The 18,788-nt window shown below is 50.3% G+C and overlaps 1 protein-coding gene across 1 annotated transcript in view; it reads left to right on the forward strand.

Annotated features, from left to right (window-relative positions):
* The first annotated feature begins 200 nt into the window (after positions 1-200).
* Positions 201-18,788, forward strand: part of KIAA1755 — a 31,327-nt gene continuing 12,739 nt past the window's right edge. The window contains 5 exon segments of the mRNA XM_081196022.1: positions 201-609; positions 8,381-8,578; positions 10,732-12,007; positions 15,499-15,678; positions 16,346-16,469. Coding sequence (XP_081052148.1) covers positions 607-609; positions 8,381-8,578; positions 10,732-12,007; positions 15,499-15,678; positions 16,346-16,469 — 1,781 coding nt within the window. The 5' untranslated portion in view covers positions 201-606.

The following is an 18,788-nucleotide window of genomic DNA, read 5'->3' on the forward strand; positions in this document are numbered from 1 at the left end:
CCAAGCCTTCCTGGGCACCCTGCAGCTGGTTCCAGGCCTGTCTGGCCACGGGGCAGGGCCTCTGCCGCTGGGCACAAAGAGGACCGCTGTTCGCTGGCTCTGGCATTGCTGTGCGAGAGCCTCTCCAGCAACGCCAGCCAGGGAAAGAGAGAGAGAGAGGCAGCTTTTTAAAGCTCAGGCAGCCTCCCCCCCCCCGTCTTTTCTCCTCCTTTCCACTCCTCAATCCCTCCCCCTCGCAGCTAGAGAGAGCGGGCTCCTTTTTCTTTTGCAAGACGCGAAGGATGGGAGAAGTTTGGAGAGGAGCGAGCAGTGGCGCTGGACTCTGGCAGGGTTGAGGCTGGAGGGTTTGCAAGCTGGCCTGAGGCCTCCCCGCTGTCTCCTTGGGGTGTGTGGGGCAAACCTGGGGTCCGTCGTGGTGCCCCCACCGCAGAAGACAAGCCCAGCAGCCCAGATGGCTGGGAAGGAGCTTGACGCGAGACCCAGACGCAGCAGCAAGGAGTTGGCCAACAAGTGATCCAGGAGGTTTCTTTTGGGGGGGGCGGCGGCGCTGGGACTTGGTGCCCCCCTCGCTTCTCTGCCCCCTCCAGCGTCGCTTCCGAGGGAACCATGGTAATCCGAAGGGCATCGTCTGTGGCTGTTTAGTTTCTCCCTGGCTCGGCCACACCGTGAGACCCTCCTCTTTCGGCTCTCTGTCGACCTTGTGGGGCAGCAGGGAGGGAGGAGGGGGCTTCTGCTCCAGGCTACGGGTTTGCTTCTTTAAATAAGGGGGCGTGGAGGAATTGGGGTCAGTGTAGGATACAGATTGTCCTTGTGGCTGTTCAGCCGTGGAATGGGCTTCCTGGGAAGGTGGTAGTCTCTCCTTCATAAAAGGTAAAGGTGAAGGGACCCCTGCCCATTAGGTCCAGTCGTGCCCGACTCTGGGGTTGCAGCGCTCATCTCGCTTTACTGGCTCAGGGAGCCGGCGTGCAGCTTCCGGTTCATGTGGCCAGCATGACTAAGCCACTTCTGGCAAAGCAGAGCAGCGCACGGAAACGCCATTTACCCTCCCGCCGGAGCGGTACCTATTTATCTATTTGCACTTGGATGTGCTTTTGAACTGCTAGGTTGGCAGGAGCTGGGACTGAGCAACGGGAGCTCACCCCATCGTGGGGATTCGAACCGCCGACCTTCTGATTGGCAAGCCCTAGGCTCTGTGGTTTAACCCACAGCGCCACCCGCGTCCCTTTTCTCTCCTTCATAGGAGGTGTTTAAACTGGGGTCAGAGGGCCACCTGTCAGGGAATTTTTAGCTGTGATTCCTACATTCCAGGGGGTTGGGCTAGCTGACCCTTGGGACCCCTTCTGTGATTCTATGACTCGGCATTTGGAATGATCAAGAGGTCCACTTTCTCTTGATGACCTTTGACTAGATGACCCTCTACACTTCTCCGATTCTATGATTCTCTTCTTGTTCTGAGAGCTTTCCAGAGCTTCAGGTGCCTGTCCTATGGAACGAGGCTGCTCTAAATAAGGTTCCTGCAACCACCTGCTCCTTCAAAAGACAGCCTGTCCAGAGCGGTTGGAGGACCTTCTTAGTCAGACGGGGCATTACATTGGTTTCCCAGCAGCTGTTGGGTGTAGACTTTGCAAAGCCTGTGGCCCTTCCGTGGGAATTGATGGAGATGGGAAGCTGATGATTAGGGAGTTTTTAAGCGGTTGTGTTCCCGCCAGGGATGCTCCTGGTGGTTTGGGACAAGAGGTGAGGCCAGCAAGGTCGCCTCTGCTCCGCTTCAGCAAAGTGGGGCCAACAGTCAGCAGGCCTTGGGATCCAACAAGATTCCTCGTGGTTGCTGGGCTGAGTCAAAGCATCATTCCTGAAGCCATTGGACACCTCTGGATTTGGGGAGGGGCTCAGTGGCAGGAGGCCCCAGGCTCGTTCCTCACCAGCATCTCTGGAAAGGGTTGGGAGATTTCGCTGCCTGAAACCCCGGACAGCTGCTGCCAGTCAGGGTAGACAGTACTGAACTGGGTGGAGCAATGGCCTGACTCGGGATAAGGCAGCCACCTGTGTTCCTTTGTACCTGTCATGAGTGAAGTGTCAGGAATTCAATCAGTGCAGGAGAAATTGTGTGATTCTTTGGAGAACCTCTAGTTGCCAGTAATGTCACCCTGAGCAAAGGGTTGGAGGTGCAGGTGCTTCTTGCGACGTGCAAACTTTTGGGGGCTTTCCCCCTGGCGGAGGATTGCCTGACCTCACTTGACCTCACTCGGCCGGTTAAAGAGACACCTTTGCCTGTTGCACATATTTATATATTGGTTCAAAAATGTTGATTTGGACCGGGATCTTGCGGACTGAGGGCATTGGGTATGTTTAGCCTGGACAAGACATGAGAGGTAACGTGACACCCGTCTTCAAATATCTGAAGGTCAGATGGAAGATGGAGCAAGCTTGCTTTCTGCTGCTCCAAGAGGGGAGGGCTCCAACTAATGGATTCAAATGACAAGGAAGGAGATCCTGACTCAACATTTGGAAGAACTTTCTGAGGGTGGGAGCAGTTTGACAGTGAAAAGGACCACCTTGGAAGGGGGTGGAGTTTCCTTCATCGAAGGCTCTTAAAGAGAGGTGGCAGGGCCACGAGGTCAGGGATTCTGTGCCTGTGATCCTTGCATTGCAGGGGGTTGGTCTAGATGGCCCTTGGTGTCCCCTTCCAGCTCTACAATTCTATGATTCTCCTGCCCTCCACACATATCGTCTTGCCTCGGTTTGTACCAGTGGAGGTGCCGATGTAGCATTCCTTCACAGAGTTTTGGTGGCAGCCATGTGTCTGGGATTCCCGCTTTGAAAGGGGTTTGACTAGATGAGGTTCCTATTAACTACTGTTCTATGAGTCTATGGGCTTATCCACACCTATCTTTCCTCTGTGCTTCCCAGGCACAAAGTTCTCTATCCTAGCTCTCATTTTTCGCCCTGGAGCTTTCACAGTGAAACCCACTCTTTACCACGGAATCGGAGCAAATGGCAATCCGTGGAGAAACGGAATTGTCTTGAGTTGTGCTTCAGCTTTAAAAAGCAGGTTTCTGCCGAGGGTGTGGCGTGAAGAGCCCTCAGACACAGAGCTTTAAAGCACAGGACCTTTGCCTAGAAAGCACGGGGCAAAATATAAGTGTGGATATTGATTTTATGAGTGCTCCAACCCAACTCTGTGGTACTGCATCCTTGCAGACCCTCCAAGTGTCCCTGTTTTCCAGGGACTTACAGTAGCTGCCCCAGTTTCTCATTTGATCCTGGAATGTCCCTCTTTTCCCTAAAGGTAAAGGGACCCCTGACCATTAGGTCCAGTCGTGGCCAACTCTGGGGTTGCGGCGCTCACCTCGCTTTATTGGCCGAGGAAGCCAGCGTACAGCTTCCGGGTCATGTGGCCAGCATGACTAAGCCACTTCTCGCAAACAAGAGCAGCGCACGGAAACGCCATTTACCTTCCCTCCAGAGCAGTACCTATTTATCTACTTGCACTTTGACGTGCTTTCGAACTGCTAGGTTGGCAGGAGCTGGGACTGAACAACGGGAGCTCACCCCGTCGCGGGGATTCAAACCGCCGACCTTCTGATTGGCAAGTCCTAGGCTCTGTGGTTTAACCCACAGCACCACCCGCGTCCCATCTCTTTTCCTTAGGACGTCCCTTTTTTCATCAAAGAAATGCTGGACGGTAGGGAGTTATGCGACCCTCCGAGCCAAGGAGATAAGTAACTATACAAGCTTTAGAAGACATCTGAAGGCAGACCTGTATGGGGAAGTTTTTAAATGTCCGATGTTCTTCTATATGTTGGAAGCTCCCTATTTTCATTGGAGAAATGCTGGAGGATATGGCATTGTGGGCTGTTTCTTCTCCAGCAGTTGCTCAGCACAGTCACTATGGACAAAGCTGTAGCCGTTGGAGTTGCTGGAATCTGCTGGAGGGAAAGCTGTTCTTGGTGCTCAGGTCTGGCTTGTGGGCTTCCTGTAACTGGCCCTTGCTTGGCCCCTGTGAAAACAGGATTGTGGACTAGATGGGCCATGGGCCTGATCCAGCAGCCAGCTCTCCTTATGTTCTTAGGCCTGCCAGCCAGGGCTCCTGCTTCTCAGTTTGCAAGATGAAGCAGGTTCCCTCCTCCTCCTCCTCCTCCTCTCCCTGCCTGGGAAGAGGATCCCCTTTCTCATGCACAGCTTGCCGCTCGGAACAAAAGTTTGGCACCGAGAGAGGGGCTGAGGGATGCAGAGATCATTAGCAGCTGTTTGGAAAGGGAGTGTGTGGGGCTGGGAAGCTGATGCGGTTAGGAAAACCGCCTGGCTCTGCCTCATTGCAGACAGAAGGGATCAGGTCCAGAAAACAGAGGAATTAATAGATCTGCTCCCCCTCGGCACACCCACCCAGCCAGCCCTTTCCCCTTTCGGCTCCATTGGCACAAGGCTGCCTCTGAGTGACAGTCTGAGCGCTTGGCTCGATCCTTGCAGCTGGGACCCCTCAGGCGGCCATGCTCCCCCCTCCCCCAGATTTAGAGGATTCTCTCCCCCCTTGCAGAAGACAAGGAGGGAGATTGGTTTTGATAAGGGGCCTTAGAGGCAGAGAGCAAAGAGGGATGAACTGTGATGACCACCAATCTAGATGAAAGAAGTTTGCAGAAGAAATTTGGGGGAGAAGCAGGAAGATTACAGGAGGCTTGCGGGGCCCACAAGTCTTTCTGAGGCAGTGGGAAGCCAAAGAGGAGGCAAAGCCTCAAATCTCTATGAAATCACAACAGTAGTCCTCACCAAGCCATAAAATGCCTCAAACCGTGTGTTTGAAGTGATGGGGTGGGATCCGGAGCAGTGTTTCTTCTCTGTCCCCCGTGTCCCACTACATCAGAAGGTTCTGGGGTTTTAATGGGGAAGGGAGGAGCTCTCAGGGAAGCCCATCTACCCCCCCCCCCGGGTCAAAAGTGAGGAAGCAAAGTCCTCCTCTCAAAGACCTTCTAGAATACCTTGTGAGGAGAGAGCAGAATTTTCATTCCGTGAAATGCATGATTCACATTTTGCTTCAAGCGCAAGCCTGTTTTGCTAAAATTAGCGAGATTTAGCCGTTGAATTCAGTGGGACTCAGATGCACCCTCTGATTTTTCAGCTGTGGTTTTAGAGAGACAAAATAATGAATCTAGGCTTAATTGTGGCCCCAAACTACCTGTCAAGTGTCTAAAATCTGAAACCGTTCTCACAGCAGAGAGATATTTCTTCCATTCTCTGGCCCTCGCTCAGTCACCTTCTGAATCACATTCCGTTTACAGGTTTAACAAATTAAGCACAATGACCATAATTATAACGCATCGCAATGTAACGCAACCATAGGGGTTTGGATGACGCTTCGGGTCCCTTCCAGCTCTACAGAATTCTGGGTCCATGAACATGACCATCTCCACCGAAACCTCTGGTGTTTAGATGAGCGCAAAGCATTCCAGCAGGTCAGCTAACAATATCCAGCCCCGGCAATACTATCCACCGGCACGAAGCATTCCTTCAGCTGCGCAAACGCTTCCCAGAACTTTTCCATAAACAGAACGGGACGGAGAGGAGGTGCAAGTTCCTTCCAATTTAAATCCAGCTCCTCGGCGCAGCTGGGATTTCCATTTGGCCGCCTGGTTCCCGAAGCCAGGGCTTTTGGCAGGGAGCGCAGCAAGCGAGCATCACGAGGAGGGTGATAAAATTTCCAGGGCTGGCTGGCAGCGCTGCAGCTTTTGTGGCAGGCAGAGATGTTTTTGGGGAGAGCAGCAGGCCCTCTCGCAAGATCTTCCTCTCATCACCCAGGAGCAGCTTCTCCTCCTCCTCCTCGGCCATCTGCCAGGAACGCAGAGTCTGGGAAGAGGTCTGGCTTGCAGGATAAATAGGGTGCTCCCTCCAGAGCGTGGGCTGCAGGAACAGAGCTCCGCAAACATCTTTCATGTCAGGCTGAGCGAGAGCAGTTCCCCAGAGGCCACCCCGGGAGCAAGAGGGAAGAGGGAGGGTGCTCTTTGGGAGAGCCGACTCGGGTCCCCCAGGCCAGGGGCGTCAGGGCGGGCCAGCGCTCGACTTGCTTACATTGGACGGGCGATCGAGGCACCGCCAAGAGCCCTCTGTGCAAACACAGAGGCCAGGGAGAGATTTCCTGGTCAGAGGTTTCCATCTCAACACAAACAGAGGCTTGACAGAAGGGGTTGAGATCCAGAAGGGTTGATCCCACGCTGGAGCCAGATGAGAGCTTTTCAGAGTCTTGTGATTGGAGCCCTTGTTACCCAAGCTGTATACAGTGGTACCTCGGGTTACAGACGCTTCAGGTTACAGATGCTTTAGGTAACAGACTCCGCTAACCCAGAAATAGTGCCTCGGGTTAAGAACTTTGCATCAGGATGAGAACAGAAGTCGTGCTCCAGTGGCGCAGAGGCACCGGGAGGCCCCATTAGCTAAAGTGGTGCTTCAGGTTAAGAACAGTTTCAGGTTAAGAACAGACCTCCGGAACGTATTAAGTACTTAACCCAAGGTACCACTGTATTGTTGTTGTTGTTTAGTCATTTAGTTGTATCTGCCTCTTCGTGACCCCCTGGACCAGAGCACGCCAGATACTCCTGTCTTCCACTGCCTCCCGCAGTTAGCTTTGAGAACACTGTCCCACCATCTCGTCCTCTGCCGTCCCCTTCTCCTTGTGCCCCCCATCTTTCCCAACACCAGGGTCTTTTCCAGGGAGTCTTCTCTTCTCATGAGGTGGCCAAAGTCTTGGAGCCTCAGCTTCAGGATCTGTCCTTCCAGTGAGCACTCAGGGCTGATTTCTTTCAGAATGGAGAGGTTGGATCTTCTCGCAGTCCATGGGACTCTCAAGAGTCTCCTCCAGCACCAGAATTCAAAAGCATCAATTCTTCGGCGATCAGCCTTCTTTATGGTCCAGCTCTCACTTCCATACATCACTACTGGGAAAACAAGAGCTTTAACTATACGGACCTTTGTTGGCAAGGTGATGCCTCTGCTTTTTAAGATGCTGTCTAGATTTGTCATTGCTTTTCTCCCAAGAAGCAGGCGTCTTTTAATTTCGTGGCTGCTGTCACCATCTGCAGTGATCATGGAGCCCAAGAAAGTAAAATTTCTCACTGCCTCCATTTCTTCCCCTTCTATTTGCCAGGAGGTGATGCTGTATATAGGTCTACTCATTTCGTCTCCCCAGTGGCGTAGCGTGGGGGGTGCAGGGGGGGCCGGCCGCACTGGGCGCAACATCTGGGGGTTAGGGTTAGGGTTAGGGGGCGCAAATCCACGGGTTTGGGGGCGCAAATTACTTGCCTTGCCCCGGGTGCTGACAACCCATGCTATGCCACTGCGTCTCCCTTGCTATCATAGAATCATAGAGTTGGAAGGGACACCCCAGGGTCATCTCGTCCAACCCTATGAAATGCAGGAGGTTAAACAAGTGTAGAGAACCAGTGGCAGAGCAGTGGTTGCTAGTTAGAGGGTTGGACAAAGATCTGGGAGAGACCAGGGTTCAAATCCTGCCACTCAGCCATGAAGCTCACTGGGTGACCTTGGGGGCCAGCCACTGCCTCTCAGCCTCACCTACCTCCCAGGGCTGTTGCTGCAAGGATAAAACAATGAGGAGGAGAATTATGGATGCCACCTCGAGCTCCTTGGGGGATATAAAGGTAGTAAATAAGGAAATAAATAGGTGCTGCAGGTTTTTGGAACACAGCAAAACTCTACTAACCTGTTTGACCAGGGATGATAGCTGGAAATGTGTGTATCAACTGGGTTTTTAAAAAAGTTTTGAAAGCTGCCCAGAGAATTCCAAGACTCAAGGCCTCCAGGCCTAAGTATTTGTTGACCAGCACCATTGTCCTCCATTGTCGTGGGACATTGGTGGCCACAAGAGAAGCCTACTGAGACAGCCACCGGTGGCACTAGCTCATCAGCCAGCCTTCGCTGAGGCCTCTGCCACTCCATCCCTGCCCGTCCGCGTCAAGGAGAGCTAAATACAGACTGTGACCTACGAGGCAAATTGTGTCTGCTGTAGGTCAAAGCTGGCAAGGGCAGAAATAAAGCTCTGTGGCCTGTTTGTGCCCTGAAAGCCTAAAGAGGAGTGAGAAACTCAGAGAACCGTAGAACTGGAGGGTAGGAAGGGACCCCGAGGGGTCATCTAGTCCAACCCCCTGCAATGCAGGAACCAGCATGCAAATGGGGAGATCTGAACTTGAGACTGGGGGGAAATCAAAATGGAGAGAAACCACTGTGGATGAGATCTGGTTCTGAGCAAGGTGACCCCAGGGTCTGACTCAAAACAAGGCGAATTCATATGTGTGTGTGTGTGTGTGTGTGTGTGTGTGTGTGTGTATGCAATTGATTGTGAAATGCTCTGCTTGCTGTCCCCCTTTTCTTAAAGGACCCCCAGTCCCTGGATGTTGCCGTGCAGAACACGCTCTCGGGCCTCTACCCCCCGTTTGACATCACGGCCCCCACGGTCCTCAGCCAGCTCTTCCGCGTCCTGGAGGCCAAATACCACAGCGATGGGCTGTGCTGCCTGCTGGACTTCCTCATCCCTTCCAAGCGCCTTCTGGAGCACGTGCGGCAGGCGGCCTGCGTAAGTGCAAGAGGAATTGCCCGGGCTTTGGGTAGCTGCCCTTTAGAGCATCCTTCCCCAACCTGGTGCCCTCCAGGGGTCTTGGACTGCAACTGCCAACAGTCTCTGTTGTGGGGGCTGCAGTCTTAGAGTTACAGAGGTGGAAGGGACCCCACGGGTCATATCTAGTCCAACCCTTGGCAATCCACCACCGTCCATTCCTCTGTCAAAGAGCTCTTAAACTCAGAAAGTTCTTCCTAATGTCGAGTCAAAATCACCTTCCTTGTCATTTGAACCCACTGGTTCTGAAGCACCAGAAAACAAACCTGCTCCATCTTCATAGAATCATAGAGTTGGAAGAGACCACAAGGGCCATCGAGTCCAACCCCCTGCCAAGCAGGAAACACCATCAGAGCACTCCTGACATATGGTTGTCAAGCCTCTGCTTAAAGACCTCCAAAGTAGGAGACTTCACCACACTCCTTGGCAGCAAATTCCACTGTCAAACAGCTCTTACTGTCAGGAAGTTCTTCCTAATGTTTAGGTGGAATCTTCTTTCTTGTAGTTTGGATCCATTGCTCCGTGTCCGCTTCTCTGGAGCAGCAGAAAACAACCTTTCTCCCTCCTCTATGTGACATCCTTTTATATATTTGAACATGGCTATCATATCACCCCTTAACCTCCTCTTCTCCAGGCTAAACATGCCCAGCTCCTTTTTTTAAAAAAAGTTTTTATTTATACATTTCATTAATTTTACAATCCTTTTAACATTTCAAGGTTTGACGTCCTTCCCCCTCTTTCTGCGGTTCCTTAAATTATTTTTGTTAATATCTTCTGCATATCCAAATTCATTTAATTAGCTCATTCAATAATCTACCCTAAATATAAACTCTTATGAAGCTGCAGGTTATTACAATAATCCCGCCAAGGTTTGTATCTGTTTGCAATTTATCTGTAAATATTCAATAAACCATTTCCATTCTTTTATAAAAAGTTTGTTATCTTGATATCTTATTCAAGCTTGCGTCATCTTCCCTGGGACCCAGACAGCCCTTCTGAAATTTGAAGGTGGCGATCATGTTGCCTCTCAGCCTCCTCCTTTCCACTAAAGTCCAAAACATCCGTAGGGCACCAGGTTAGAATGGGAAGGGACCCCCCAAGTCCATCTAGCCCAACCCCCTTGAAATGCAGTAATCTTCATTAAAGCATGCATGACAGATGGAGGTTGGTTGGATTAGAGACAGCGCAGAGGGGACCACATCCTCCCACCATGGAATAATAATAATAATAATAATAATAATAATAATAATAATAATAATAATAATTTCTTATTTATACCCCACCCATCTGGCTGGGTTTCCCCAGCCACTCTGGGCGGCTTCCAACAGAATATTAAAATACAAAACCTATTAAACATTAAAAGCTTCCCTAAACAGGGCTGCCTTCAGATGTCTTCTAAAAGTCTGGTAGTTGTTCTTCTCTTTGACATCTGGTGGGAGGGCGTTCCACAGGGCGGGTGCCACCACCGAGAAGGCCCTCTGCCTGGTTCCCTGTAACTTGGCTTCTCGCAGTGAGGGAACCGCCAGGAGGCCCTCGGAGCTGGACCCTGGTGTCCAGGGTGGAGACGCTCCTTCAGGTATACTGGACTGAGGCTGAGGAAGCAAGGAGAAGTTGCATCCCATAATTATTTATAAATAAATAAATAAATAAATAAATAAATAAATAAATAAATAAATAATAAATAAAACCTTTATTAGGCATAGCAAACCACACATTATCAAGCAGACTCCATATACAAATTGTGCAAAATACGGGCTCAACCTAACAAGGTTTGTCCCAGTCAGATCTTTAACTCCAGAGAAAATCAATTTGCATAAATAATGCAATACAATATTACCACATCACCAATCAATCAAGAACCACTAAATCTCTTTATAATGGCCCAGTCTTTCTACATGGACAGCACTCAAAAATTCAGCCACTATTAAAGTAATTTGATCATTCCTGTCCGAAAGCAGGTCCTGAATCGTTGGTAGCATAGAACTGAGCCTATTGTGTTGTAAGGCCTCTAATAATTGTCTTCTGGCATAAATGCCAAAATCACAAGAAAAGAAAATATGAAAAGAATATAATTATATTCTCCTTCTCTCCCCCTTTTTCGTGCCCATCCTCAGGCTCCTTACTCCAGCTGCGTCTTCCTCCATGAAGGGTGGCCCCTGTGCCTCCGTGAGAAAGTGGTCGTCCACCTCGGACCGCTCAACCCTCTCCTCCTTCGCCCGGGGGACTTCTACCTGCAAGCGGAGCCCTGTGGGGAGCAGTCGGCCTGCCTGGTGGTCAAGTGCCTCTCCAGGGACCTCACCACCGTGGAGAAGATCTCTGTCCCCGAAGCATCCTGCTCCCTACTGTTCACCAAAGAGTGGCTGGAGGAGGTCAACCGAGACCTGGACCGGCCAACGCTCCACACCTGCCTGGTGGCCACTGGGAACGGCATCGTCCCTCTCCCGTGGAATAAAATAGCCGTCCCAGAATTTGTCGGAGTGCCCAAAACGGAAGGTTTGGTGGAGCAAGAGTCCTCAACCCACCTAGCAAATCTCCTGCGTCCAGACTGCAGTCCTGACTCGGGGAGCTTGCAGTCCTCTCCGGCTAAGTATCCTGGCCTCATCAAAGTTGTAGAAGGAACCTGGAAGAAATCCGCTCTCTTTGCTTTGCCGAGTCTGTGCGACATCATCGGCGACAACCTGGAAGGCGAATACGTGAATCTCCTGGGGTTTTCTGAAGAAGGGAAGCAGGATAATTCTCCTCCCGCCAAGGCAACAGGGTCAGCCCTTGGGGAGCAGCTGCACAGAGATGCAGCGTCACCCAAGATGGAGAAGGACCTCATTTTGGTCAACGGGGACGACGGGGAGATGGCCGGGGGCTGGAGCTGCGGGAAGGGGCAAAACTCAGAGGAAGGGCCCTGCACGCCTTGTCTGAGGCGGCGGCTGGGCCAAGACGCCAAGATCCATGAGCCGAGGTGCAGGTACCGCGAGTCGTACGTGGCGGCCCTCAAGAACCCGGTGAGCTTCAGCTCGGGGTTGATGGCAGCTATTTTGGAAGAGATGGATATGTCGAAGCAGGGCTCCTCTTCTCCCTCGGAAAGCACAGGCATGCGGCTTCAGGAGGGATCAGGCCAGGGGGCTCCCCAAATCCTCTCTGAGCAGCCAAACAAGATTGAGAAAGCAGAGGACGACTCTTCCAAGCCAGGCCACTCCAGACTCCCGAAGCCTCCGGCCGACTGTCCCGCTGCCAGCAATAAATTCTCATTCCTGAAAGGCCACCGTCAGCTGAGCTCCTCGGCGGGTGGCCTGCCAGGGGCGGAGAAGGCCGGGAAGGGCCAGGAGGGGCACCGGAAAAGGTCGTCGGCCGTTTGCTCTCCCCGCACGGCCAGAGCCAAGACGGCAGCTGGGAAAGGTGAGAGTGGGAATAAAGGGAAGGGCTGGGAGGAAGCCACACAGAAGCGTTCTCAGAGGCCTGCGGGGGACGGCCACACTGAAGTCCGCATGATGCGCTGGCATCGCAGGCTCAGGGTTATGTGCAAAAGGTTGCAGCATTGGGGGCTTTTCTGCCTGGAGAAAGGAAGAACGACACAGTTATGCACAGCTTGGAGAAAGTGGACGAAGGAAAGTTTTTCTCCTTCTTTCATGGTACTCGTGGGCATCCACTGTAGCCACCAATTTAGAACACACACACACACACACACACACACACACACACACACACCCCTGTATATATGCGTATATATGTGGTTCCCCCAGCCACTCTGGGAGGCTTTCAACAAATTCAAACACAATATGAACAGACTGCCTTCCTGTTCAAATGGTTATTATTATTATTATTATTATTATTATTATTATTATTATTATTATTATTATTATTATTTCATTAGTTATACCCCACCCATCTGGCTGGGTTTCCCCAGCCACACTGAGCAGCTTACAACATATCTAAAATCATTTTTTAAAATTTCCTTAAAATGGGCTGCATTCACAAATCTAAAAGTCAGATAGTTGTTTATTTCTTGACATATGATGGGAGGGCGTTCCACAGGGCGGGCACCGCTACCCAGAAGGCCCTCTGCCTGGTTCCCTGTAGCTTTGCTTCTCGCAGCGAGGGAACCGCCAGAAGGCCCTCGGAGCTGGACCTCAGTGTCCAGGCAGACGCTCTTTCAGGTATACATGGGCTGAGGCCATTTAGGGCGTTCAAGGTCAGCACCAACACTTTGAATTGTGCTTGGAAACGTACTGGGAGCCAGTGCAGATCTCTCAGGACCAGTGTTATATGGTCTCAGCGGCCACTCCCAGTCACCACTCTAGCTGCCGCATTCTGGATTAATTGCAGTTTCAAAGGTAGCCCCACATAGAGCGCATTGCAGTAATCAAAGTGAGAGATAACTAGAGCATGCACCACTCTGGTGAGACAGTCCGCAGGCAGGTAAGGTCTCAGCCTGCATACCAGATGGAGCTGGGAGACAGCCACTCTGGATACAGAATTGACCTGTGCCTCCATGGACATCTGTGAGTCCAGAATGACTCCCAGGCTGTGCACCTGGTCCTTCAGGGGCACAGTTATCCCATTCAGGACCAGGGAATCCTCCACACCCGCCCGCCTCCTGTCCCCCAAAAACAGTACTTCTGCTTTGTCGGGATTTAACCTCAATCTGTTAGCCGCCATCCGTCCTCCAACCGCCTCCAGACACTCACGCAGGACCTTCACTGCCTTCACTGGTTCTGATTTGAAAGAGAGGTAGAGCTGGGTGTCATCCGCATACTGATGAACACCCAGCCCAAACCTCCTGATGATCCCCTTAAAAGAGGATTAGACAAATTCATGAAGGAGGGAAGGGCTATTGATGGCTCTGCTTCTGGATGCACAAGAGTTCTCTCCCCAGCCCTCTCTCTTCCAGCAGCTGGGATTCAGGAGCACTGCTGCCTCCGACTGCGGACTAGACGGGCCTTTGGTCTCATCCAATATATGTCTCTCTTTTTTTAAATAATATTTTATTAAGTTTTATCCAGAGAAAAGTTTAGAAAAGTTTAGAAAAATACATAGAACAAAAAAAGATACAAATCACAAAATACAAAAATACAGACATTAAGCACAAAAATAGAAAGAGGGGAAAAAAACCACATATACAAAAAGAAAAAAAACATTAAAATCCCTCTTTCTTAGTTTCTCAACTTTCGTTAACTTATTTTCCTGACTTCCTCACGTCTCCCGTTTTTGTATCCCTTTTAGAATCATAGAATCATAGAATCATAGAATCATAGAATCATAGAGTTGGAAGAGACCACAAGGGCCATCGAGTCCAACCCCCTGCCAAGCAGGAAACACCATCAGAGCACTCCTGACATATGGTTGTCAAGCCTCTGCTTAAAGACCTCCAAAGTAGGAGACTCCACCACACTCCTTGGCAGCAAATTCCACTGTCAAACAGCTCTTACTGTCAGGAAGTTCTTCCTAATGTTTAGGTGGAATCTTCTTTCTTGCAGTTTGGATCCATTGCTCCGTGTCCGCTTCTCTGGAGCAGCAGAAAACAACCTTTCTCCCTCCTCTATGTGACATCCTTTTATATATTTGAACATGGCTATCATATCACCCCTTAACCTCCTCTTCTCCAGGCTAAACATGCCCAGCTCCCTTAGCCGTTCCTCATAAGGCATCGTTTCCAGGCCTTTGACCATTTTGGTTGCCCTCCTCTGGACACGTTCCAGTTTGTCAGTGTCCTTCTTGAACTGTGGTGCCCAGAACTGGACACAGTACTCCAGGTGAGGTCTGACCAGAGCAGAATACAGTGGCACTATTACTTCCCTTGATCTAGATGCTATACTCCTATTGATGCAGCCCAGAATTGCATTGGCTTTTTTAGCTGCCGTGTCACACTGTTGGCTCATGTCAAGTTTGTGGTCAACCAAGACTCCTAGATCCTTTTCACATGTACTGCTCTCAAGCCAGGTGTCACCCATCTTGTATTTGTGCCTCTCATTTTTTTTGCCCAAGTGCAATACTTTACATTTCTCCCTGTTAAAATTCATCTTGTTTGTTTTTGCCCAGTTCTCTAATCTGTCAAGGTCGTTTTGAAGTGTGATCCTGTCCTCTGGGGTGTTAGCCACCCCTCCCAGTTTGGTGTCATCTGCAAATTTGATCAGGATGCCCTTGAGTCCATCATCCAAGTCGTTGATAAAGATGTTAAATAAGACCGGAAATTGATTTAGAAATTGATTCAGCAAATTTATGTCCCATTGATTTATCTATTATTAATCCCATCTTACATTTTACCTTGTTGCTAGAACCTCTTCAATTCATTTCAATGTCATCAGCATTCAAAAATTTTACAACATTTCTGCAAATAAGTTTTAAATTTCCTCCAATCTTCTTCCACCAACTCTTCTCCCTGGTCTCGGATTCTGCCAGTCATTTCCGCTATCTCCTTGATCCAATATATGTCTCTCCCCTGATCTGCCTATGGGACACCTGCTCTCTTCATTTCTCCTGCTCCGGAGGGAAGGACTCGAACTCATGGCTTCAAGTTACAAGAAAGGAGATTCCGAGTAAACATTCGAAAAAAAATTCTGACCATAAGAGCTGCTGGACAGTGGAACAGACTCCTACTAGAAGTGGTGGACTCTCCCTCCTTGGAGGTTTTTAAGCAGAGATTGGATGCTGTCTATGGATGCTTTAACTGAGATTCCTGGATTGCAAGGGGTTGGGATAGATGACCCTTAGATCCCTTCCCAGTCTAGATTCTCTGATTTCAGGGCACACTGTAACCTGATTTGTGGGGTCTTCCCGGGTAGTCCTGATTTGTGATGGGGTGTGGGTGTCTGTGTGTCAGCACAGATTACAGCGTTTGGGGACAACTCATCTCTGCCACTCTCTAACTTTCACGTCTTTCTCCTGGCCAGGTGATGTTGTGCTTTCAGAACTTCCAGCTCCCAAGAACGCGGAGAGTGTCGCCATTCCTACGTCCCCCACAGATGTCCTGCTCAGAGAATCGCCTCCTCCAGGATCTGGCCCACAGGATCTGGCCCAGTGGGAGACGCTCAGTCCAGAGCTTTTATCTTCTGGGATTGTATGTCTGCCAGGTACTGCATTAGTGCTGCAATAGTGCCGCCACCGTCTTCGCACGCAGCTGACCTCTTGCGCAGCTCCCATTGTACCGCAACATGCCACTTTAAAAACTAACACATCTCATGGTGATCTGGGCTTGGGGGGAACCACAGCTCACTGTGTGCTGCAGCAGACTAATGCACCCCACTTCAGGAAACTGTTGCATTGGTCCGGAAAGCCTTGTATCGGAAAACTTTCTGGTGGCTCCTGCCCCAAGGCTGCAACCTTTCTAGCTATCCCCCCCCAAAAGCATACCATAATAAATAAATCCACATTTATATTTTTCTTCTGTTGAATAAAATAATGTGTGCTGTTAGACCAGGAGGGTTTCGAAAAACAGGTGAGGTAATGCGAGAGCCAGTGGGGGTTGCAGTGTTGAACTATGACTTGGGAGAGACCTGGGTTCAAATCCTCCCACTCAGCCACAAAGCTCACAAAGCCCCATCACTTGGGGGCAGCCACTGCCTCTTGGCCTGACCCACCTCGCAGGGTTCTTGTGAAGATAAAATGGGGGATACCAAAGTACACCACATTGAACACCTTGGAGGAAAGGTGGAATATCAATGAACTAAGTCTCTCTCTCTCTATCTCTCTTGGCATCTTATCACATTTATGGTTGCATTCACTTCCCTTTGGCTCCAGGAAACGTGGATAAGCTTGGCAGACCCATCGTCCAGATCTGCAGCGGTGGCCCAGCGTGGCAAGCCCCGTGGTGTTCGGCCAGAGACGTGGCACGCCTTCTGCTCTTCCTTTGCACCATGTCTAGGTCAGTCCCCCTCCTTCAGCGACCGGCCAGCCGCCTGGGCCTCCCTTGTCAGTTCCTGTGATGGTCAATGAGAACGATGCTCAAGTCTCTTTCCTGCAATCATAGACAAATCATATCATAGAAGTGTCACGTTGAAAGGAGCCCCCAGACTCATCTGCTCTGGTTGTCAGATACGATCGAAGGCATAAGGGCATGGGTGCAGATGTGAGTGGTTTGGCGGCGAGTGTTGCTGTGCTGGTCCTATGGTTACCCGAGAGGCGAGGTCCAAGTCCGGTCTGTGGTCAGAGGTGCAACGTGGAAGCAGTCCGTAGTAGCTGAAGCTGGGTGCAGGGCAGGGAGTCGGGTGAAGTCAGGAACAGGCATGCAAGCAAGGAGCCAGGGTGGGTCAGGAGCTCAGGCAGGAAATAATAATAATAATAATAATAATAATAATAATAATAATAATAATAATAATAATAATAATTTATTATTTATACCCTGCCCATGTCAGGAAAAAGCAGCAATGCAAGAGCGAGCTGCAGCTGCCTGGAATGCAAAACAGGATGTTGATGTTTGGGACTGTACTATTGGAACAAAGGGGCAGTCTATTCACTGTACTGAGCACCAGATGTTAGCTCAGAGTGTCATCTGACCTGTACTGGAAGTACAGGGGTGGAGTTTATCTCTTTACTGTTGGAGACTGGAGAGTGCAGACGTGTTTCTCTGTACTGCTGAAATGACAGAAATAAAGACATGTAAATAGATTTCTGTCTGTCTCTTTTCCCCTCCCTGAGGGAAGCAGGGAGGAGGGAGGAGTTGGTGTGTCCCTCTCACGCTAATAGGGATCGCCGATAGTGACCTCGCCTGTATCCTGCCGGGAGACGCAGACGGGGAGGTCAACAGGATCTCAAGCCAAGTGCCTGAAATGTGGCCAGTTACCTCTGACAAAGGCTAAAGATCCGACAGCCCATCTGGCTGGGTTTCCCCAGCCACTCTGGGCAGCTTCCAACAAAACACTAAAGTACAATAAGCAGGACAGGGTTCAGGCAGGAACTAGCAACCAACAATGTTGCTTCCGCAACTTGGAACTGGAGCTGGCTGGCTTTTATTTCCCCAGAGGCATAGGGCGGCCCCAATCCTCAGGTGACTCATCTCTCCTGGCCTGGAGACGAGCCCTCCTCCTGCGGGAACTTAGTTCCCTCCGCTTCTCTGCCCTGAGCCTCTGCAGCTCAGGAGAGGCTGGAGGGTTACCGGACCCAGAGGCAACCTCCGCTTCCCCTGACGGGGCTGAGAGTGGAGCACCTGCAGGCAATGGGTCCTCCATCACCTCAGGAGCCAGAGCAGACTCAGCTGACGCCTGCACCTGAGGATCCAGCACAGGTGAGGACCCTTCAGGCTCAGGCCCCAGCCCCCGCTCAGCTGGATCTGGAGGTGGGGAATCCTGTGCAGGCTGGGATCCCTCAGGTTCAGCCTCCGAGTCCGAATCCCAGGCCATCACAGTTGCTCAGTTGGCGGTTGGGCATCAGGGCCAAACTCTGGGTATCCCATGATTAAAGGGATCTGGGGGGGTCACCCTATTTTAGTCTCAGGAACCCCCGCCTGGATTGACCTATGCTTCACTTCCGCTGGGTGGGCCGGAAGTATTTCGATTGCCCCTGCACAAGCCAAACCTCTTTCATCTGTATTCAATAGCTGACCCAAAAAACCAGCCTCATTGGTCTCTTATTTATATGGGTTGGGGCAGGTTGGATTTGATTTAAATCAAATCGATTTAAATCACTAGTCAGTAAGACTTGATTTAAATCATTTTTTTACAGAAAGACTCATTCTTGCTGGTATCATCTTAATATTGACAACAAGAGGAAGGTTTATTTTTGGAATAATAAATTTCAGAGTATTTCTGCAGTTATATCAAAAATTACTAATATGGTTATACTATTAGAAACTTATGATTTTAGCACACATGAAAATCTTAAAACAAATCCTTATTTCCTGATGAATAGCCTTTGGACTAGAATGTAACTTACAGTAATTAGAAAACTATCTTTAGAAAGATTTTTCCTCCAAAAGCATTTTATTTTAAAAATCCAATTTAAATAATAAAAAAATCATTGATTTTTATCCACCCTGGACTGGGGGATAGAGAGCACTAGGTCTGGTCCCGCAACTCCCTGGCATTGCAGGGATCGCAAAAGCCACCTCCAAGAGCGCTCCAGGCTCTCCAGATTTCAATCATAGAATTGCAGAGTTGCCCACTGCAGGCCCAGGGCCAGATTTAGGTTTGATGTGGCCCTCATCTCCTGAAGGGAATGGGGCCCTTTATATGTCCAGCTGTCCTTT

Source organism: Podarcis bocagei (genome assembly GCF_964188305.1).
Source record: "Podarcis bocagei genome assembly, chromosome: 5".
Classification (NCBI taxonomy): domain Eukaryota; kingdom Metazoa; phylum Chordata; class Lepidosauria; order Squamata; family Lacertidae; genus Podarcis; species Podarcis bocagei.